The sequence below is a fragment of the Acomys minous genome (assembly GCF_964271855.1).
Source record: "Acomys minous genome assembly, chromosome: 11".
NCBI classification, from domain to species: domain Eukaryota; kingdom Metazoa; phylum Chordata; class Mammalia; order Rodentia; family Muridae; genus Acomys; species Acomys minous.
Genome location: NC_140492.1, coordinates 57,386,891 through 57,410,664, shown reverse-complemented (window position 1 = coordinate 57,410,664; position 23,774 = coordinate 57,386,891). Strand labels below are relative to the sequence as shown.

The 23,774-nt window shown below is 47.1% G+C and overlaps 1 protein-coding gene across 32 annotated transcripts in view; it reads right to left on the bottom strand.

Moving 5' to 3' along the window:
• KALRN (kalirin RhoGEF kinase) overlaps nucleotides 1-23,774 on the bottom strand; it is a gene marked incomplete at its 3' end in the record, with an annotated part of 605,161 nt that overhangs the window by 333,332 nt on the left and 248,055 nt on the right. For all 32 annotated transcript variants that reach the window (XM_084802077.1, XM_084802084.1, XM_084802076.1 and 29 more), the window contains exons 7-9: nucleotides 17,593-17,784; nucleotides 14,350-14,481; nucleotides 11,077-11,307 (exon numbers count right to left, since the gene is read on the bottom strand). In XM_084802077.1, the coding sequence (XP_084658203.1) occupies nucleotides 11,077-11,307; nucleotides 14,350-14,481; nucleotides 17,593-17,784 (555 nt within the window). The remainder of the gene's footprint in view (nucleotides 1-11,076; nucleotides 11,308-14,349; nucleotides 14,482-17,592; nucleotides 17,785-23,774) is intronic.

The following is a 23,774-nucleotide window of genomic DNA, read 5'->3' as shown; positions in this document are numbered from 1 at the left end:
GGTGCACTCCTTTAATCCCAACACTCAGGAGGCAGAGGCAGAGGCAGGTGGATCTCTGTGAGTTCAAAGCCAGTCTGGTCTATGGAGTGAGTTCCAGGACATCAAGGGCTACACAGAGAAACCCTGTCTTGAAAACCAAAACCAAACCAACCAACAACCAAACAAGACCGAAATCAAACCCAAACAAATCCCTGAGTAGCAGAGAAAACTGGAACATGAATATTCATACAATCCTATAATCATTTGTTAGTTTTATTGTACCCTATGGACATGAGGTTACAGACAGTCATGAGTGATCCTGGCTCTAGGAACTTGGCCTATGGGTTGACAAACTTTTAATTAAGTAATTAATCAACTAATTAAGAGGTGAATTGCAGAAGTGAAAATCACCAAAATCCAGATGCTTTCTAGATGGAGCTGGGGAAGGACTCTGAAGAAGGGAGATTTTACTGTGATCCAAGAGACAAGAAGACTTAACTAAGTTAGAAATGGAAATGACGCATGCGTGCTCAAGCAGGAAGTGACTAGGAACCAGGTTCTGAGAAAGCTGAACAAAACTGCAGTGAGCTCTGGTGTGCTGAACGGAAGGAAGATCCTAGTAACTCCTCTGATATCCAGCCACTGAAAGGTTGCAAAGGGGAGAGACACCGGCAGATGCCCGTGGAAAAGCCACTGTTCTGATTATGGAAAATCAACGGAGGAAAGCCAAACGAGGCAAGAGTAGAAATTCTGACAAGGCTAATGGAGGCTTAGATCTGGAAAAACGACTGGCAGGATCTGGTGGCTGAAGGTGATGGTGACCGAGGAGAAAGCAATGAGACCAATAACCATCGAGGGCACAGCCTGAGGGTGGATAGAAGGGAGACGTAGTCACTGGACAGGATCAAAAGAGTGAGGCGCCAGCAGAGAGGTAGACTTCACAGCCTCTCTCTCTGTACTAATGCTCTGGTTTGCTCATAAATGACAGTGACGGTTGTGACCCTGGACTTGAGTGGGAATTATCCTCTAATGACAATTGTCAGTCTGATGGGGCAAGCTGTGACTTTGGATTCAAAGATGCAATTCATATACTGGAGGTTAAAAATAAATGATTAAGTTGTTAATGTATGTGGCTGCAGTAAAAAATTAAAAATAGGGGACACTAACTCCATTTTAAAATCAGGGCCTTAGACTTAAGTGCAGTGGGGGCCCATATTCTCCTCAGTGCAGTGTAGTTTTGAGTGGCGAAGTTCTGCCTCGCCTCCCCACACCCTGCCCTCTGGAGTTTTCTTTCACTTGAGCTGCTACTGTCATTCTCTTCCTGGTTCTTACTCCCCAGACTGCCCCCCCCACCCCCTACCCCCGTCTCACCTTAAGCTACACTTACAAATCACTGCCAATGTCTTAATAACCTATCCAAGAGAAGGTGGCTCTTGACTTCCTATGACTTCTGTTTTTGTTGTTGTTGTTGTTGTTGTTTTTGCTTCTGAGACAATGTCCCATGTTGCCAGGCTATCCCCAAACTCAAGATGTATTTAAGGCTGTCCTTGAAATTTGGATCTTTGTGTTCTGTCTCCCAAGCCCTGGGGATTATAGGCATGTGCTGCCACATGCAACCGATTCTGTTAAAACCACAATTACTAATTAGAACGAAGCGTAGGGCCACATAGGTATGAAAATACCATCCGACAACCCCTTACTCTGTATGAACAAAAATTTAAAAATACACATAGAGAAAAATACCCTTCCCAATTACGGCCCACAGACCCACGTCTCCCACAGGACTGCATACCTCCTCATAATCCCAGGGCACAGGCCAGCCCAGCGAGCAGCACAGAGTAGCTGCTTAGTATAGGCTCAACTGAACTCAATTCACACTGACCCTTCCAACACAGAGCTTTAGGGGTGGATGGTACCTCCTCCAAATCCCTACTGTTCACAGTCTGCATTCAAAGTTGCCCCTTTCTGTTTCTCCGTCCCCTGTCACTGTCCCACTTGGCAGGTATTTCCTAAGAGAATGAAGAAATGTGGGGTTTTCACACTGAACCCGATCCTCCTCTTCCTCCACCGCACGGCACTTTTGCCTGTACCTCCTGTTTAGGGACAGGGTGACAGACATTTGTGGCCACAGCTCGCCACGCACGTCTGTAGCTAAGGCTTCTGCTCTCTCTGTTGAGCGGCCCTCATTTCAGACAAGCCTTATTTTGCTCAGTCGCCAGAGTCACCTGGACTTCAACAATAAGGCGGGCGGGCGGGCTAATAATAACTTATAAAACTCTCGCTGCACTCTCCTGCCCTGACATTTCAACCAAAAGTAAGTGCTTGCCCAGAACAGCCTTTCCTAAGAGATGCTCACATCCTGAACCAAATTTGGGAGCCAATTGTGCATGGTTTCTTAATCACCCCTTCCCTTCTGTCTAATTGTGTTTATTCATTCTAACATACAATCAAGATGAAATGTTCTTCAAGGCGGGAGGCAGTCCTTTCTAGTAGCCAAGGAGAAGGGGATGTCACTTTGAAAGAAACTATTGAACTATTGAAAGAAACTATTATTACCGAACAGTGACCATGAACACGACGGAATTAGCGGAAGGTAATCTTGCTGTCAAGGACTCTGTGGTCCTTCCCTTCGCGCCTGGACACTCGTCTTAAACCCACTCTATGGCATTCATATTCGGCTCTCTCCTCCCATAAGCATCCACTATGGCTGTGAGTACATATGTGTTTGAGCCCTGTTTTATTTTCCTCCACAGGATAAACTCCACGTGGGCCAGGGCTTTGTTTAGCTCACTGTTGTGTTCTCGAATGCTAAATAAATGATCAAGTGCCCAAAAAAATAGACACGTGTTTTTGAGCACTTCCTGTATGATAAGAGGTAAAACACCATAAAAGGAGACCTTTTGCGATCAAATATGGGATCAGAATTCCAACCGCGTGATTCCCTTATGTGGTTTTCCCTGATAAATAAACTTATTAAAAATAGGCTTTTACTAAATCGGTCCATGGTAAAACAAGCAGGGCATCCTCCGATGCTTCTGGTGCGCCAAAGAATTCCTTCCTCCCAACTCCTATGTGCCAGCACCCCAGCTCCCCAACCCCAACAGTTCAGAAATCCATCCTTCTGAAGCGAGTATGCACCAGCAGGCGTCTGGAACACACTTTGTTGTTAAAGGCTCAAGTACACACAGTGTGCGAGAGCATCCAGGAGAGTCCATCAAATCATTACTCCAGTCTGCTTGCACAGCACACGGAGTGTTCCAAAGGGGAACGGCCAGGACCACAAACACCAGTCAGGCTGTGACCAGGGAGCAGGCAGGCGTCACTTCGAGTGCTCAGTGACCGGGAACTCATCTTGCTTCCTGTTCTCTCTTTAAAACAAGTATGATCAGAATAAATGTCTCGCGACGGCGGGAGGAGCCATCTGTTTTCTGGGTGGGCTGAGCTAACTCTCATTAGTCGGTCTCCGTCTTTCCCCTGTGAGCGGCAGTTCTTCCTCCTTACAGACTCATCCCAGGCGGAAGGCAGCTGACAGTTCAAAGACTCCCAGGTCTCAGTCCTCCTCAGTCAGGGCCTTAACATCCCTGCCAGCCCTTCCCTCCGGCAGAACTGAAGTTGGGGTACCTGACACCTCTCTGAAGGACTCTCCTCATCCTGGTGCCAGTTTATGTCCCCTGCTCCCATTCTCACTAAGGTTTGAAATAGTTGTCAGAGTTTACAATCATTTGGAATTCGTTTAAAATATAGGTACTGCTCACCCCCAGATTCCAAATCAAAAAGTATGAAGTTGTCTCCTATAAGGTGCTTAAAAATCATGTCCATTCTACCCAGATGACTTTAATGCCAAGACCCGGGGACCAAATTTTGAGAAACACAGTTCCATATGTACACCTGACACCTCCTTTGTTTCTACCTTAAAAAATGGACAGTACTTTTTAGTATTTTTACATGAATGCTCTCCCATCCAGAGTCCAGACATCCTTGCTCATGCTCGCCACACTCCATCACTGAGTCCCTGGTTCCTCCCTACTCATCCGCAGCCCATTGAAGTTACTTCTAAGTTCAGTTTACCTAAGTTCACTCTGGGTCTGTTTCTCCTCTGCTCAGAATCTTCCCCTAGTTCCCTGTTAGTAGCATCATGAGTCCTTAGCCTGGCACTCAGTGCTCTAGACTTAGCATGCCAAGGCCCAAGGATTTGCTAGGCAACCCTGAAGAGAGACTTTCTCCTTAGTCATGAACACAATTAAACATATATACTGAAGACATTAAAGATGTTATAAACTGGGTATCAAGGGTCAGTAACCCCTTACGAAGGGACCAGTGACATGGTGGATCTCCCTTTGGAGGATCACTCTTTAGTCAGGAGTTTTCACTAATACACACATAATACACTAATACACACACACACACACACACACACACACACACACACACACACACAGGGTGGGTGTGGGATGGAAAATGGGGACAGAGGAAGAGAGGACCATGAAAGTTCCAGAAAGAAGGCTATGAACATGAAAGTAGCCAACCTCTAACCTGCAGAGTCTAAGGAAAGGTAGAGAGATGAGGCACTCACTGCCTCCATCTTGCTAGTGGAAGAAGATGGAGCCGTCTGATGAGAACACAGAGAGACAGAAGTACTCCTATAGTCATTCCATACCAGAAAGCGACTCTGCCTGCCTTCCCTTCTTCCTTTGGCATATTCAGATAAGCCGCCCGGTACTCTGGCAGGGTTTTCATTCTGACTAAAGAGTCATGTGTTTTATACTTGAAAATATCTGAACGAGTGCATTATCACCATTAAAATTTTAAGTGAGAAATTTTAAACTGCTAATTACTGCCACAGGCAAGTGGGTATTATTCAAATATATGCTACAAAGGACAATGTCAGCAAGGCTGACTTAACATCACTGACTTTGAATAGTAAGAATTGGAGTGGGTATTTTAGGGTAATTTGTATTATAGACACATAGGTGTCGAGGGCAACTCTTAAGTGAGGGCAAAGTGACAGGGCATGAGTGTGACTTTTCTTGTGGCACAGACAGTTTGAGTACCAATCTCAGGCTGTCAGTAGCTACATAACATTGGAAAAAAATTCTCATCCTGTGGCAGCAAGTCCTCTAGCAGGGCCCTTTGATCAGTGGCATTCTAGCATTAAATGACAAACCCCTTGGCCCGGGGCAGTATCTTAGTCCCAGCCCCCAGCATAGTGCTGCAGTGTGGAGAGGCTAACAGCAGGAGCTCTGATGTCAGTGCACTTGGGTTGAGGCTATGCTCTCCCACCAGGCTCTAGATCAGAAGTGAGTTTACTCAGCCTTTCTATGCCTCAATTTGTTCCTCAGAAAGATGGAGACCAAACTGCCACCTGCCTCATGGTGTTGGGAGATTAAATAGGAAAAGGCAAGTGAGGGATTAGATGCCCAATCGCATTTCCTCAGGCAGATGGCAAATCCTGAGCTCCGAACACTGTCCCTTTTTTAGGCAATTTAGTCTCAAGAGGTGGAACTAATCTTTTCTTTGATGTCTGACTTTCTTCCCAAGGTTCTTACAAAAAAAAATTTTTCATTTCAAATCTTGAAGATGGCTCCTCACATTTGTATTCTAAGATCTGATTGGCTCCTCACCTATGTATCCTAAAATCTGATTGGTTCCTCACATGTGTATCCTAAAATCTGATTGGTTACTCACATGCATATTCTAAGACCTGAGTGTGTGCACAAGGTGCTCAAGTCTTCCATTTTTAGACTTTAATCTTTCCTTCTATTGGAAAAGTTAGTTTCTAGACTCATATTTTGGTCTCCCCTTCTCTTCCTCCTCTTGTCTTCTTTCTTTTCCTCCTCCTCCTCCTCTTATTCCTGATAATTTTCAAGGCAACCTGCAATGCTCATTTTTTATTATGTAATACTGTCAATTGGATTATTCAGTGGCCAAACTTATTTAGTCTGATTACGGAGCTATAGCCACTACAGTTAATAAATGACTGATTAGCTGTAATTTAAAAAACACTCACAAGTGTCTTTCAGGCATTCTTTTTTGGCAAACAAAATCAACAAACTAAAATCTGTAATTTTCCACATGAGGCACCAGGAAGATGAATGCAGGACAATCCCTGTACGGCTCAGGAAGTCTGGCTCTAATAATGCTTTTCATCAATTCAGAACATTGCCACCGAGCCAGCTAAATCTTGCTGCCACTCCCATGTTAGCCTATAGGAGCAGACTGCATAAAAACATGATGTTCTTTCTAAGGGAAGCCACAGGAGCCTCAAAGGTGCCAGTGCCTCACCGCACCACCATGAACACACCCATCTTCTTCCAGCCAGCAGTGGGCGTCCAGCCAGACTTCCTATCTCTGCTCTGCCTGTACGTATGCTCTCTGCATTCTGACCCTCCTAAGAAGACTGCCCCAAGCTCCCTGCCCATGCACCAAGAACCACTGCAGTGCTCACCCCCGACCAGAGGGAACTCTATGCTGGATTCCACCGGTTTGTCATTCTTTTGCTTTCTGGCTGGAACCAAGCCAGCTGTGGGTCACTAGGTGTGTATGTCATCTCTCAGGAGCAGGGGCTCCAAACTTCTAGCACAGGGACTTGCATACAGTAGGCATTCAAACAACAACAACAACAACAACAACAACAACAACAACACCCAAATCAAAACAAAACAAAACTTTATAGAGTCATCAAACAAAACAAAATGAAACAAAAGCAGGCAGGGAAGAGAGGAGGGAGAACAAGGTGACCTGCTGTGGTGCTCTGAAAACAGTTTCTCTCACTGAGAAAACACACAAGCAATTTACTTCTCCCAGAAAGAGTAAACGTCTAGTTATTCCTTGTTCTTCCCAACTGTAATAGGTCTGTGTGGGCTTGGAACCAGCCGTTTGCATACACGGGAAGCCAGGGGAGTTACAGGACCATAAAAGGCTCAAGGTGGAGAAAGGCTGATGACGCCGCGAACTGCTTTTATGGCTGCTTCTCAATGTTAAGCTGAAAGAGAAAATCGTACTGAAAAATATTCCACTTTTTTTTTTTTTTTTTTTTTTTTTAGTAAATGAATCCAGATTCCAGTTTTACCTTTAAGTCAAATTTCTGATACCCCTCCCACCCAGCAGGGAGAGGAAAAGCTGAGAACACACCTGTGGGGACCCAGGGAAGGGAGTCAGGCCAGTTCTAGAAGCTGACATCTTTGGCTTACATATCTTTGCTTCACTCTTACGTCAAGCCTTAAAGGACATAATATTCCTACCCGGGGAAGATCTAACTCAGAAATGTCAACGAAGCAAGGTGGCAGCCAGGAAGATGGTTGGCTTGCTCTCTATCATCCCATTAGGGGTCTCCAGCTCTTTCTGTTGTCTATCTTTCCATTTTGCACCTTGGTTTCACCTCCCCTTCCCAGCTCTGCCCATATTAATGGCTCCGTCTTTAAGTCTGCTTCCCTCCTTCTTTGCTCATTGCCTGTCTATCTCTCTCTCTCTCTGCCTGGAGCACCTGGTCTGTCTTTCCCTGTATAATGTGCATCTTTCTGTAACCTCTCTCCCCCAGTCTTATTTTCTGTCTTCCTGTGTCTCTCCCAAGGCGTCTGCTAGGATACCTGGGATGTGGAACAGAGGATGTACTTTCTGGACCTGGCACTACCACACCACAGCAGTTATATGTATATGTATGTGTATATATATGTATGTATATATACATATATATATGTGTGTGTGTGTGTATATATGTGTATACATACACATATATCTCCATAGTGGTTATAATGAAGTCACTACATCTCTGGGACTCCATTCACTGAAATGTACAGGTAAGGTTGACTGGCTAAGTTTCCAGGTACTGGGAGTTTCGAGATTTAGTCACTGAATGAAAGGGACTCCTAGTCAGCCAATGCACACAGCAGATGCTTGGGAGTCCCCAGCAGCACAAGCACCAGGGGGCACCCCAGGATCACAGAGAACGTTGACTCTGAGGTGTTTGCATTCTGTGTCAGGAGGAAGGTATGATTGTCATCAGTCCTGACTTAGAGGTGGGAAAAAACAAGACCAGGGAAGCATCATGAGATGCAGCCATTTGTCTATGTTTTACTGGTCACAGAGACCAGACATGTTCAGATCAGGATTTCCTGACGCCTGCTGGCGTGTGCCATTCTGTATTGCTCTGGCTGATGATAGCTGTGCGTGAGCCTTCTGTGCAGGCTACTGAGAAAACATCTCTGGATCCCAAGTGTGCTTAGCTACCGTGGGTCCAGACTGTGTGTAGGGTTCAGAGAACTCTCTTCCTTTGAGACACCAATCCTGACTTCTCACACCTTTGCCTGAAACTGTTCTGCTAAAATCCAATTACCCTGCCTATTGACTGGTGTGCCCTGGTAGGCCTGTACTTTGTATTATTGGGTACCGTTCTGATTAACTGACTAGGTTTCCCACCAGTATTTAGTTCCATTCTGAGCCTATTGAATAGTCGGTGAGCATTGCAGCATGCATGAGCACCGAGATTATGTCCCTGTGTCCTCAGCCTAGGCCATGAACACCAAGAACCTCAGGGTAGTATAGCACAGTTCATGTAGGCTGGCTCCAGCTGCTCACCAATAAAACAATTACTGCACGGGTGAAGGAGGACCAGCATTCACCTGACAGAAGCAGGTGGAAAGGGTCTTCCAATAATTCCCGGCTAATTTACTAAACATAAAGAGAAGGCCAGCTTCATGTGGGCACAGCTAAATGCTGTAGGGAACTCAGGAAAGAAATCGTGATTTCTGTTCTTGAAGAGACTGGAACGAATGAGGCGTGCATGGTTTTTAAGCGACAATAGGATTTAACGGTGAGTGCTATCAAGATTTTGCTTTTTTAAGACAGAGCCTCAGGTATCTCAAGCTGGTCTTGCATCCATTGTGTAGCCTAACATGACCCTAAATTCCTCATCTTAAATGCTAGTTTACGGGCACATACTTCCACACCAGGCTGAAGCAATCTAGGCCTCCAAGCCAGGACAGGCTCACGGAAGGCCGGCAGTCGAGAGACCAAAGACTGCATCCATCACTCCAACCCCCCAGCATGTGAGTTCAGCTGCCCACATGGCTCAAACAGCCGCCAGGTGCTAATGACTGATTGGATGTTGGGTAGGCAATTGAGACTCACCAACGGATTTGATCAGCCTCGTTTCCCGTTTCTCTCCTACCTGTGTACATATCTACATGTACAGAGAACAGATGAGTGAGAAAATGATGAAGCAAATGCAATGGCGAGGGGACAGTTACGCTCTCCGATGTCACACTTACGTGCCATAAAAAAGAATGGTGGAGCTGCCCATTGTGAGCATTCAGTGCCCAAGAAACACCCCAGCTCCTATCACACTCAACTCCCGGTCTTCCGTCTTCTGCTTTTCCACAGTACCAACAATAAACGGAGACATTTACTTTTAAGATGCCGTAGTATAGCCACACTTGCATTTTCATTACATTTTTCTCCCTTTTAGTCTAGATGCCACATGGCCACAAGAAAGTCTGATTGACTACAGATCTGTGAGAACCCAAGTGTGACACGCTTCTGTCCTCAGAGCTGTGCTGCAGCTCTCCAGAGGCCTGTCTGTGACAGAGGAGGAGCCCCGCACACTATCCCACTTGTACTAGTGGCCAAGATCATCTTGGCAAGTCCCAGGGAGTTTATGGAAATAGCCACACCCCTCTTTTGTCCCTGTGAGGCTGGCATGTCACTCATCTGTCTTACTTGCCAACCAGACAGCTTCTCCTGATCTCTAAGCTCGGGGTGATGATGAATTTATCTGGACAGCTCCAGATGGCATGAGCAGGCAGCTAACTCATCTGCTTCGCCCTTCCTGCCAGCCCCAGGTCTCAGAGCTGATTGGCATGTCAGCTACACTCAGCCCTGGGGACTGAGGGTATCTTTCTCATGACTTCATCATATGTCAGTCAGGAAGGGGTGCCACAAAGGAATTAGGGGTGCCCAAGGAGGAAGAGCAAGCCTGAAGGACTCTGTACTGATGCCAATCCCCCCTGTCTTCCAGGACATGTAATGATGGTTAGGAAGCTCCTTACGCTGCCTGTCCACGTTGGGCACCGAGTGCCAGGCGTCTGTCTATAGGAGCTGTGAAGACATGCTCAGGCTCTCACTCTCTCAGGCTGTCTTGCTTTTCCTGGACTATGCTCACCCAACAGCACTGGAGAACGGAAGGAGAGTGAATTGGCACTTCCTGTGAGGAATACTGACATTTCCTGGCAGCCACAGCAACAGGAGCCTGACAACAGGTACTTGCACCCAAGTGACTCCCCATGCCTCCCCCAACAAATTCAGAGGGAGATTATCTTGGCCTTGATCTTGAGTTCAGACCCTACTCAGCCCCACCCTCACCCCTTGTCCCCATATTCAGTGTATGAGTCCTCTGGGCAAAGCTGCCAGGGTCCACAAAGACAGAGAAACAGAAAATGTAAAGAGAAAAGAATGGGTGGTTTCCTCTGAATGGGCATTTGTGGCTGTATTGTTATAGTAAGAAGCAATCATTCCATTATTATCTAAAGTGATGAGAGAGCAGGGGCTAGCACAATGATACAACACCGACAGACAAAGCCGAAAGTAACCCCGACTATGGGATGGACAGTGACGGATAGCCCTGGCTTTCAGTCTGGTTTCAAAGGCCCAGCTTTGCTAATCCATCATCCCAAAGCCCCCTGCATGCCACCCCTACTCTGTCCGTCCACCTGGTCGTTGATCAAGACACGAGTCCACTTTACGTAGAGTCCCTCTCCGGCAGTGCTCAGATGAGCCCACAACACCAGAGTTGTCAAGCACCTCCCTGCCTGCGTGAAGAGGACATGAAGAAGACCACAAGGAGATGGTACCCGGGTTGACCTCTCCCCTCACAGGACTCAGCGCTGCCCACCAACACGCACACCATATTAACTAGGCCACTTTGGTTTGTCTTGTTTTTCTTCTCCTGAAGAGGGTGGGGGAACCGCTGAGGGGCGAGTTGCAGGGTTCCCTTTATCAATGAAGAGTTCCTTGAACTGATAACCACGTCAGGACTCCTAGCTGTCAGTGTCTTGGGATGGAGGGCGGGATGCGGGGGGGGGGGGGTTGCTCAGAGCCTGTTACCTGCTGCACATCCTGCTGGAAGACACACAGCTGCAGCCGCTGGTGGAGCCGCACTTTGCGGTGCTGCCAGATGCTCTCGAGCCGCCGCTGGTGGTGCAGCACCTCGTGCACCACATCCAGCACCTGGTGTACTGCCTTGGAGTAGTTGGCTGTGGCTGTGAGGGACTCAGAGTTTCCAGGACTCAGGGGACGTTGCAGGACATCCAGCAGTGCTTTGCCATCCTGGCTGACCTGTAGGAAGGAAGGAAGGAAGGAAGGGGGTTCAGGTCAAGAGCTCTGACCAAGGGAGAGCAGAAGCAAGCAGCGTCAAAGAAAGGTGAGAGGAGTCTGCCCAGAGGCTCCTGATGAGGCCTGACACCCTGAGTCTGCACGGGCTCATCACAACCAAGGAGTGTGCCAGCCGCATACTGTGTCTACAGTGTGTCTCTACAGCCACACACTGGGTCTTCAGCACAGAGAAGAACAGAACACCCAGGGTGGAGGGAGAGAGGAGGAGCTGCCAGATGGCTGGCAAGCTGTGTGCGTATGAAAGCGTCTCTCCCATCTCCAAGTAGTGGTGACTGAACACGGGCAGGGAGTCGGCCTTCTTCCTGACTCTTTCCCCAGTGTCCACGACAGTGCCTGCCACACAGTAGGTGCTTTCTGAGCATTCTGAATAACTCTGTGGCTACATCAACTGGAAGAGCTTCATGTCAGAGAGAAAACCCCATGGGCCGGCTGCCACCCCAAATCTCTCCCGCTTTCTCGTCCTCAGCTGTCTCTTCTTGTCTGCAAGCTTCTAGATGTATTAACAAGGGCAGTGGTCCTCAGTGCCCCTGTCTGTAGAGAGGGAGTGATAAGGGTACACACTCCACAGAGTGGCTGTGGGTACTATCTGAGTTAGTACATGCAGAGTGCACAGGGCACAGCACGTAGCACTGGCTACCATTTTATTTTCATCTCTGCAACCTCTCCTGTTATCTTCTTTTTTTTCCATCGACTTTCTTTAAATATCACTGGTTCTTTTACCGTTTCTTCTCTCTATAGCCAACCCTCTTGCAGGGTAGGGTAGGGACCTTAAGATTGTAGACGCGACACTCGTGTTCCTGGACTCCCCAACTTCACCCTCAGTACTGGTGGCAGTGGTGGCTGCATCCCTGTCATTCCCTGGAACCCTGCCACAATCAAAGGCAACGGCTCGTTCTGGAAAGTGGCCTTGTAGGATCAACGCCACTGGCCCCACAGTGCCTGCCAGAGTTCCCACTGAATATGTGCCTCTCCCTTTTGCAAGAGCGGGTACTAGAAAACTGACAAATTTTACAATTCCAAATTAATCTGACTAGAGTCAAAGTTGAAGCAGGTGTGGCGTTGATGTGGCTGTCTTTTTTCCTACTGCAAAGGTAGAAGAAAGAGGTGTGTTTCCTTGTCTTCTACCTGATGAACCATGAGCTGTTCCCAGCCTTGCAGCGACCCACCCCCCCCCCCCACCTCCGCCAATTCTTCTCAGTCTTATGTGGAACTCCAGAACACAGAAGCAGCTACATTCTTCTTATGTGGGGGTCAAAAATTGTTGAGGTTAAGAGAAGTGATGCTGAGAGAAGTGATGCGGTAGGGTAGGCTAAAGGCAAAAGAGGAAGGCATCACCACCCACTGGTCCTGCCAGCCCCATCTCCTCACTCTATTGCTAAGGGGTGGGCAGCTCATAGATGCCAGAGAGGTGATACCCTGAGGAGACGTGAGAGGATGGCATCCTAAAACCAAAGCCAGGGCAGTTCTCCACGGGGGACTTCTGTATCTTGGTACTATGCTCAGGGCTGGGTGGCGAAGACAGCAAAGTTCTAGCAACTCAAGCCAACGTAAGAGCCATCTCCATGTCTCAGTCTGCACATTGGCAGAGGCTTAGAAGAACCTCCCAGGTCCCTGGGAAGATGGGAGAAACAGTTGGTCTGTCCATATGTCAATGTCCCCTGTACCTCATGGATATGAATGAATGATATACAGGTGTGAGCCTTATCCACTCTCTACTTTTGTACTAAGGAGCAAATTTAGAGGCCCTTGGGCCATGGGGAGAGGCACAGCTCTGCCATAAGACAAAGCCATTAGGACATTTGGATCAGAGATGCTGAGATTGGATTTATGTGCTTCTGTATAGACAAGACTCTCCACTATATTTCAGCCTCATCACTATCAGGCCCCACTCAACCAGGCACGTGACACACGTTATTCTTACATCCCTTGACACCACTCAAGAGCTTCACTCCACAGAAGAACCTGAAGCCCAGGATGGCAAAGCTCTTCCATGGGGCCACATAGCTAAGAAGCGAGAGAGCCCAAGATGCAAACTGACTTTGCTATGGCAAAGCCTTCTTCCTTTGACCGTGCAAACTCACCCAGAGCAACAGTTACTAACATGTACATGCTAGCACAACCACCACACCCCCGGCCCCCCCCCTCCCCCCCCCCCCCCCCCCCCCGTTTTGACATCTTCCTTCACTCTGCATCTTTAACAGCCACCTCAGACACAGGCATACTAGGATGTCACTGTCATGAACACTTCTCACTGGCCTTGCCCCAGCGGAGAGAACCCTCTTATCTTTTCCCCTCAACCTTTTCTTTGGAATCGATGCCATTTGGAAACCATTTGCAGTATGTGTTTCTGTACGTTTGTGCGTGTGGCCATTTCCTTAAACCTGGAAGGGAGTATCCCACAAAATTCCTGCTCTCACCCTTCAGGGTCTCCCGCCTTTGATTTTTTTTCCAGTGGGAGGTCCTTTCAGCTCGCCCTTTGCATGAATGGCAGCTTCCTACTCAAACACACTATGGGGATTTCCTCGGGCTCTTCCAGGAAGAACATAGGAATTGTTCAATGAACTTTTTTTTTTTTAAATAGGGATGTGAGTGCTGGTGTTACATGTTGGTTTTTTATCAACAGGAAGGCAAGTTCAGAAGAGTCAGCATTGCTTCCTCACACCCTTCCTCCTGCAGGAGGAAGTTCACTCTTCACACAAGGTGAGGGGGGTGTCCAGGTACACGTGAAAGGGGAAGAGGGGGGAGCGCAGGAGGCCTGGAGAAGAACATGAACACATGTGCAGTGGGATGGGCCTGGCAAAAGCTCAAACCACATCTGCTCCTGGCCAGAGACTCCAGAGCTCACAGCTCAAGGTTCTTAAAGATACAAGAGAAGAAAACTTTGTTTTCTTAAAATGCAACCTGGCTATTCCAGAGTGTACGTGGCGATACTCCAGCACCCTCACCCAACACACACAGACCTGTAGTTGTCCCCTTGGTCCTTACCTCTGTGTAGGCCTGAGTCACCTGTTCATACAAGGACTGGTGGTGGTGGATTGCCAGCTCCAGGTCCTGCATCTCAGAGGGAAGGCCACCTTCGCTGCACATCTTGCACCAGGCATCCACTCCTGACAGAAACTGGGAAGAGATGCCAGGTGAGTGAGTATGGGACACTAGGTGGAGAGCGAGTAACTTAAACAGCCGAGAGGGTCAATGCTGAGGAACGATGCTGAGAAAGTTTAGTGTTTTAGGGATGCCTTCAGAAAGCTGGCCTAACCTTTACTAAAAAAGTTCTGCCAGGGAGACATTTGCAAAGCATGGTTTGTACAAGGAACAGGGCAGGGCCAGCCATCTGGATGCTTCATAGGGTATGCCCTGCAACATCTGCAAAGTGCAGGCCCCTACGCAGCCCACTACAGTGCATAGATAATGAGCACTTCTTGCACATTTGGGCATATGAAAGGGGCTGAATGAAATGCAATGAGTTTGCTAGCCTGTGCTTCCTATGCACAGGGAATGTGGGAGAGGCACGGAACACCCCGAGAATATCAGCAGCATCCCCTGGGACCTTGAAGAGACTCCTATAGGGTATATATATTAAGGCTTAACAGGATGGACTGTTGAGCCCTGTTCCTGAGGGCTGAACGTGGTGGGACGTAATAGGGCAGACCACGCTGCTCTGATAGTGGCAGCAGTTCCTAAGATGTGATGTATAGACAGACCTTAGCAGATATCAAATTATCTAAAAATTAAAATTAACAACTGTAGAAAACGATGGGTCTCCCTGCATAAAGGGTGAGCTTTCTAAAGCCACTCAGATTTATTGGGTGGAAAAAAATACATCTTTAAAATGCAAATAATCCTTCACCCAACAGAACGGCACTGTCTGCGATCCCCTTGCCTGGGTGCACAGCTCCATTTAAATTAATTGCCTAAATACCTTTTAATCTCATTGCCTAGAATAGCCCATAGGAGGATAATAAATAACTGCCTAAATAAACGCTTAAAAAATGGTCTTGAATTTTCCCCCTCCCCAACTAAAGAGAAGCATGGTTTACGGCTTTCCCTGAAGGAATGGTAATACCTGAGGAAACTGCACTAAAACAGACACAAATAAACTTGTTTTGAGCCAAACTAATCCAAGTCAGAAAACCAATCGCTTTAGCTTCTCCAGTTTTCCTATCAGTTCTGGCCCGGTGTTTTCTTCTGCAAACCTGTGACCATTCATCCTGGCTCCTGTCAGTTCTTAGCCCCTGGCCTGTTGGCTGCTACACTTGGCTTTGCACTCTGTCTGTCTTTAAGAATTGCTTGGCAGTTCTGGAAGACTACCAGTGTCAGACAGGAATTACTGGGAAGCTTCCTGCTAGGTTATTGTTCCACCCGCCAGTAACGTCACACAGGAACCTGGGAGCAACTGACATTCTTACGCCATATGAGGATGGAGGGATTTCCCTGTTTCTCTCATAGGAGTCCTATAGCAGGTCCCACATGATGGTCAGCCTCATGCTAGGAAGCCACAGACAGAGGGAAGGATCGAGTCTTCCTTGCTAACCAGATAAACCCGGAATAAAGGGAGCAAGTGATAGACGTGAAGACAGAACAGACTGGATGTCAATGTTATTGGGATCCTACAAAGGAACCAACCACTACTTAGTACAAAGAAAAGATGTGGCTAGGTACCTCTCAAAGTGTAGGGCCATGGCTTGATTTATAGTGAGTATTTATTTCAGTGTGTGGGACAGCTACAGATGAAAATAAACACAGGTTGAAAGAAATATAAATAAAAGGATGCTATGTCAGTATGTGTAGCAGACACCCACGGTAGTAGTGCCTGCAGCACATTAGACAGTTTGCATGGCCCATCTATCACAGCCGGCCTCCTCCCAACAGGCCTGTGAGACTGATAATTAGGCTCACACTAGGGAGGAGGAAAGGGAGGGCGCTGGGTCTAGAACCTTCATGTCTGGCCTCAAAGTCAAGAACTGCTTCAATGATCCCATGTTGTTGCCTTCCCTGTTAGATGGTTAGGGGGAAGGGTTTCGGATATGACTATGTGTCTGAAATGCCTTGACCTGTGAGTCACCTAAACAGAACACCACGAAAGAAACTTAGAAGCTGGAGGTTGTACGATTTTTAGCAGTGGGTGTGAGAAAGTGTTTAACAATTAGTACATACACGGATGTGTATATGTATATATACTCATACACATGGGCACACTGTAAATTTTATTGATATGAAGGATATGCAACCTACAGTTTACAAAGTATAACCTATACAAGTGCTCTGCATTGCAGTTTCATGTAGCCAATCAATTCTCGCAGGTGCCTCTGATAAACTCATGTCCATTGTCAATCTGCGGTTGGTAGCAAGTGAGAGCTTAAACTGACCCAAGAAAACATGGTGATATTTTCCCTTAAATTAAGGAGTAAGGCCTAAGATTGCCCCTGAGGGAAGTGATTGTGACTCCTGGAAGGATCTTCCTGGATTTTATATGCTGCTCACCTTGTGACAGTTACAGACAAGATGCATTTGTAAGTGTGTATACTTTAAAACATACATACTTCTATTTTTTTTAAGACTTTGTAGTAGGTCGTCAAGCCCTGATGTGTGGCATTTGACGGCTTCCATGGTTAAAATTCCTACATCTTCAACATTTAAGCCTACAAGAGTGGCGTCACTGAATGTGAGGTGGGAAAAGACGGCCAGTAGTATAGAACTCTATAATATTTCTGTCATAGAAAATGTAAAAAATAACCCCAAGAACATAGATTGTAATAAGATACAGTACCCAGGAAGTGATGAGTTTAAGTTTAACACATGGAGATGTTGAACAATTAACCCACAAAATTTCTGAAAGAAAAATTGACAACTAATTTTCCTGGAGCTGGTTTGAGCGAGGACCTGGCACACCACAGGCTCTTAGGAGGTTATGTGCTCTGAGTTTCAATCTTCCCCTTTGTAAAATGGGTTCATAGAGCCACTGCCTGTAGCAAGGACAACTATTATTTCCACTTGTTGCACTATTACTAACTTTTTAATATCCACAGCAAATACCTAACAAATGTTTCATGCAAAGTTAGTTTCTTCTGCACTAAATCCTGCTGTCTCCAGAGTAAACTAATCAAATCGTCAACACACACGCATGCACAGGCACACGAGCACACACACACACACACACACACACACACACACACACACACACGTGCATGCACGCACCTCCTACTCCCACCACCTGCCACAGGGTCTTACCTGTTCTGCCTTCTGGTGGAACACAGCAGACATGGCCAGGATGGTGCTGCGCTCATCCAGGGCAGCAGCAAAGCTCTTCCACTCCTGGTCCAGTTGTGTGGAGATCTGCTTGATTTGCTGGGAGGCGTAATGGCCGGCCTCTGAGAGACGGGAAGCGACGGACATGATGCGGTTGATGTTGACATAGGCATTCTAGGAGGCAAAGCAGGGTAAACACTTAGCAGGGCAGACTGAAAAGGTAGCCATTCATTGGACATTTCTAGAAGAGGGGCAGTTGGAGGACGAGACCACCCAGAACCAAACACCCAGGAGACACTGGCATAGGTTTGGCATCTGCATCTGTAATAGGCCCAAGGAAAGTCCCTACAGGGCTGAGGAATTTCAACCTAAGAACCAGCACAGACTGCACGCCAGAGACGAACGCACATCCGCGCACTCACTTTACGTGCACCCTTATGGAATTGTCACAATCAGAGCTACTCTCAATGGAGTCCTCTTTGGAAGCGGTGGCCATGGGACAGCCGAAGGGAGTAGAGAGTCCTTCTTACTCTAGAGAGAACTGTACACAGGGCAGAGCTGTCCCCTACACTATGGCAGACAGGGTGAAGACATGGAAATCAAACAGCTTCCCATCACTACCCAAAACGCTCCCTTGCCAACCCTCATCTTCTCATTCCCTGACAAAAGACCCAAGGCATGAGCCGGTAGCCAGGGTATTCATAAAGACAGAATCTGGAGGCCATTATATGTGTTCCATCCAAAAAATAAGACCCGCAGGCCCCGTTCTTGTCTCTGTGTGGCCTGGAACATTTCCGTAGTGATATTGAAAGGCTCCAATAGGTACCCCTCAATACATCTGCAGGGGCTTCCTTGGCCTGCTGTCTCCTTTTCACCTGGTGTTTTGTTTACATCCATTCCCATTTTCTTCTTTCTATGAAAATCTCATGAACACGTATGTAGCTTCCAACGAGGCCAGCAAAAAACAAAAACAAAAACAAAAACAAAAATAAAACCAAAACCAAAAAAAAACCTCTCCAGGAAGGAACAAATCTACCCAGGAAAAAGCCTACCAACGCAGCGCAGCAGCGATCCTGATTATTTTTAACTGCTCCCTCCAACTAATCATCTATCAAAGCAGCCATGTACTGTGGCATCCCGGGGAGCCCTTTGGCACACGAGATGCCTGGAGGACCAGGAGCCAGGTTGTTTGCACTTTTGCTCTTCGTTACAAATCTTCTCAGATGACGATAGATATTCTTCCAGGAATATGTGGCAGCATTTTCCCTGGGCTCTATGAGCTAAGCAGCAGTTTATCAACACCTGGGGAGGATTAATGAGGGTTCCCTCAGTTTCTCTTCCAAGTCCCCATTCATCTCAGCTGTCCCCAGCCTCCACATACTCCATCCCAAACCCGGCCCCGGTTGATAAGGCCTCTCTTAATCTACAAGGTCTCTGTGGAAGTCCAAAAAGGTTAAGCGAGGTGCGAAAGCACAAATCCATTCTGGTGTCCAATGGCCCCTGTGTACCATCTCTGTTTTTTAGCGTGGCGTGAGCCCTTCCACACGTAGTGCATTTCCTTAAGAGAGCTAGAACAGGGCTGGCTGTTGTCACGTGAGACAGCCATCCTTTTCAGAATTAGTGATCATTATCAGCACTGTTTTCTGTGTTAGAACACAAATTCACTGAAAAGTTAAACTGTTTATAGAACTGCCAGAAAAAAAAAACCCCAACAACAAACACTGCATTTTGATACAGAAGAGGGAAAGAGTAAGAAAAGGAGGCACTAAGTTTAACAGTTTTCTCTTCTAGGGGATAAAAATGAAGTTCCCCTAAAGTTCCTTCTTCTTTCATTGTTTTGTCTGGGTTCATCACAAAATAGACCATGAGGTGGTGACTTGGGGTGAAATACTTGGCTCGGGCAATATCCCAGGAAGCACAGTGAGGGACAAGAGAGGCGCGAGCTGGATGGACATAGGGTGCATTTATCAATGGGTTAGTGCCACGAGCAGTTGGATTCAATCTCTCTGGAGAGCTTGAAGAAACTATAAAACCACTTCCTAGTGATCCTGCTGACAGGCGTAGAGTCTGAGCTACTGACACTATTGAAAGTCCCTCCTAGAATAACTCTGCCACTTGCAACCTGACCTCCCACAGGTCAACCATTCTCCAGAGTCCAGAGGGCCACCCTCATCAGGGACACAAAGGAAGCCATTGTCTACATGGCAATTATCTGCAGATGATGCCCAGGGTACCTGTGGGAAATCACTGATCATGCCTCATAAAGCTGTCCTTCCTTCTAACTGGGTTCCAGTCCCAGAAGGTCCCTCCTCTATTTATATAGAGCTTTTTATAGTGGTCAGTTCTCCTGTTGCGGAGGAAAGGCTAGTGTTCAGCTTTGGTCACACAGGACCCAAGAAAAGCAGGAAGAGTAGGACATTCATCATCTTTGTCACCACGTGTGTCTCTGTTCTCCTCTCATCCAGGGAACACAGAGAGTGAGCTTCCTAGCTATTACAGATACCCTGCTGTGGCCACCTCAGGAGACTGTTAGCAACTTGTCACTCATTCAAATATTTATAGAGAGTGGGGCAGGCTCTGTGTGAGGGGCTGTGAGAGATCAAAGAGTGGGACAGAATTCCTGTTCACCTAATCAATCCCTCGGGATTCACCATATAAGAAAAATATGCTCTGGTTTAAAGCAAGATTAAATATGCCCCTTCCACAGCAGTAGTTCTCAACCCGTGGGTCAAGACCCCTCTGGGTGTCAAACGCCCCTTTCACAGGGTCGCCTAAGCCCATCAGAAAACATAGATATTTACATTATAATTCCTGACAGTAGCAAAAGTACAGTTATGAAGTAGCAATGAAAATAATTTTATGGTCGAGGGCCACCACATGCTCCTCCCTACAGCTCCTGTGCTGACCGCCAAGGATGGCCAGGCAAGCTACACTGCCAACTGACCGCCAAGGATGGCCAGGCAAGCTACACTGCCAACTGACCACCAAGGATGGCCAGGCAGCTACACTACCAACTGACCGCCAAGGATGGCCAGGCAAGCTACACTGCCAACTGACCACCAAGGATGGCCAGGCAGCTACACTACCAACTGACTGCCAAGGATGGCCAGGCAAGCTACACTGCCAACTCCATCATGTTATTCATATTCTTAGCCTAGATCCCTAGGAAAACAGGCAGATAAGTTCTCAAATGACCCCACGTCCAGAGAGAGTCACAAACCAGATGTGAAGGGAGGAGGGTCAGGGAGAGTCTCCAAAACCCAAAAAAAGTGAGAGGGAGGTTTAAATAGCCTAAGTGAGTAAACAAATAGGGTGCTTGTTCATTAGAAATAAATGGCATTGTGCTGGGCCTGTGGTCAGTCCATCATGTGGTTCTTTTGTGTGAGGGTTCTGTCTCTTTTAAAGCACATTTGAGAGTCTTGTTCGTCCTTGGGACACAGCCAACGAGAAATGAGATGATGCCTCTTTTGGCCTTTTTAGCTGCTATATCTGCTTCCTCCACTCCCCCTCTCTTCTGCCTGGCTCTCATTTTTTTTTCCTTTGACATCTCAAGTGCATCTGCATGGCTGTCTATCAGGGCATCACTGTCACTGGACCAGAAAGAAATATATATGAGTTCTTCTGCCAGTAATGACACTCACTTAAGATGTCACGATGCCTCTGTACCTCACTTGTAAAATAAGGGAGTTGAACTAAGTGATCTCAGATCTCTCATTCCTGGGTCAGTAGTGCCTAGGAGGCAAAGACAGTGCTGCCTCCCCGAGAAGTACGTAGCTCAGCCTCGCTGTCCACGGACCATATCCTGGGTCTTTACCGACTTGGAGCCAGATCTCCTGAGTTCTTTGGGTTGTACAGGGCCAACGTTCCAGCCCTCTTCACACCCTCTCTCCGCTTTAGCCCCTCTCCATCAGCAGAGCTTCTCAGACAAACCAGAAGATGGTAAATCGACTGATGGCTGGCTTGAGGAATGTCTTTGTTTGGCATGTACTGACCTCAAACTCACTATGCAGCTGAAGCTGGCTCCGAACTCCTGACCCTCCTGCTTCTACCCACTACGTGCTGGGATTATAGGCTGTGGTAACCATATCCAGGTGATGAGTATCTTCCAACTCCCTTCAGAATGGATTTATTACATTTCCCATGTATGCTCAGCACTACTACTATTATTATCATGCTATCACTATTTTTTTTAAAAGTGTGGTGTAGTGTGAGCTACAACTACAGTCTACTCTACAGAATGCAGCCGAGTTGCCTCGGGTCTGTTATATCAGCTGCCATCCTCCCCCATCAGCTGGTCACAAGAACAAGTCTTGCTGACTTGCAAAGCTTCCCTCTTGGCACCCTGCCTCCTTTTGCTACCTATGGAATTCTCCGTTTGTCTATTTGTTTCACCCTCAAAGTCACTAGTTAGCAATTACAGGGTGGACAGGCCCTTCTCCCATGGCTTTGCCATCTGCTGTGACCACTGAAATCAATGGAGCAGCCATTTTTCTATGAACTACTTGCCAGAATCTTGAGCTTTCAGCCCCACAGAAAGGGCTCTCACTCTGAACATGCCCCCGTTGCCTTACCCCCAAGCGGCCAAGAAAACATGCGAAGATGCTTACTGACAAAGATACAGATAACTTTCTAGAAGACATTTTCTGTGAATTGCATTCCTTTTGTGGCAGACTCTGAGGAGACGCCAGTTCTAGTAGAAACAAGCTATGATTTTAGAAACCTTGAGCTCTGTGTCAGTGGCTGGTTGTTAGAGATCATTGCCAGGAGTGCACATTCTTTGAATTCCATTCACTTGTCTTTTAAAAATTGGGACAAACGTCATATGCCTGTTCTCACAGGCACCCACTCTGATCAAACACTGAAGGAGCACAAAGCATCCAGCCAGTTGCCTGATAACCATTAGTGTGATAAATGACATTATCTTTTCCCTCTTGCCGTTTCACCAGACTGGCATATTATCCCTAGCCTGAACACACCAAATCAAAGGATGAGTAAAAAGCTCAATAAAAAGTGTCAGCTATCCCAACAAGATGCACCGCACACTGTCAAAATGCAAGTCTGTTTCTCAGAGACCACAGCACAGTGTCCCCCTACTCTTCCTGGGAAGATGCACCTCCCGTAGGGCCTGAGACACGTGTGCCAGCCCTACAGCTGCAGGCCATCCGCTGTCCTGCTTACTATACCCTTCTCTAGCAGATACTTGAGTCAAGCGACGTGAACTCTGAATTATCTACAAGGCTTTCCTTGGCCCAGAGAGACCTGAAAATGCAGACCCTGCTAGGAACACCGTCTAAGCTATATTCTTTTGATGTAGCGTCCTTCTGTTCCTTAAGCTGAAGAAACAGATGACCTGGGGTCTTGCACAGACTTTGTGAGACAAAGCCAGTGCTTGGCATGAGCTTGCACATTCAGAACACCCACAGTTAGACTGTCCTGTTTTCGCCCAAGGGGACAAAGTGTGACAGGACAGCCAGGTGGGGAAGGACCTTCCTCCCCAGGCTAGGTGTGCGGCTTTTATCTTATGTCTGGGATAGTGAGACTTGGCCCCAGAGGCAGCAGAAAGTCACCGAAGATGTTTCATCTCTGCAGGGAACAAGTGCTGGGCACGGTTCTTACTCCCATCCCAGTTAATGGAGCCATAGCATTTCCATGGTTACTGTGGATAGGGAATTAGTGGCCTGCCTGCCCAATCATCACAAGGGTGAGGCCCTCAGTACCACTTAGGGGCCACCTTTCCTGAAATGGACTCAATCTTGTTGACAAATCCTAGAGCCCTTGACTCCAAATCCAAAGCTAAAGAGGGAAGAGCCCAGGCCAATGACTGGCCGAGGGCCAACATGCTCAGAAAAACCACTCAGGTCAAAACCAAATGTTAGCAAAAGACAAGAACAAGCTACAGAAACAGTACTGCATCAGCTGAGATAAACACTGTGTACACCAGGGACACGCCAGTGCACTATGAGCTATAGTTTTGGACCAGCTTCACACGATGGAAGGCAGTTGTGCAGTCTTTTCTCCTGATAATTTTCTTAGGCATATAAAGGCTGGTTTAAAATATATTCCTAATTAGAGAACATATGCATTAATTGTCAGGGATAATTGTGTCCTTAAATATAAGCGGAGGAGATGCTCTTTCTTGCCAGTTAATAACCAAAATGCCACCT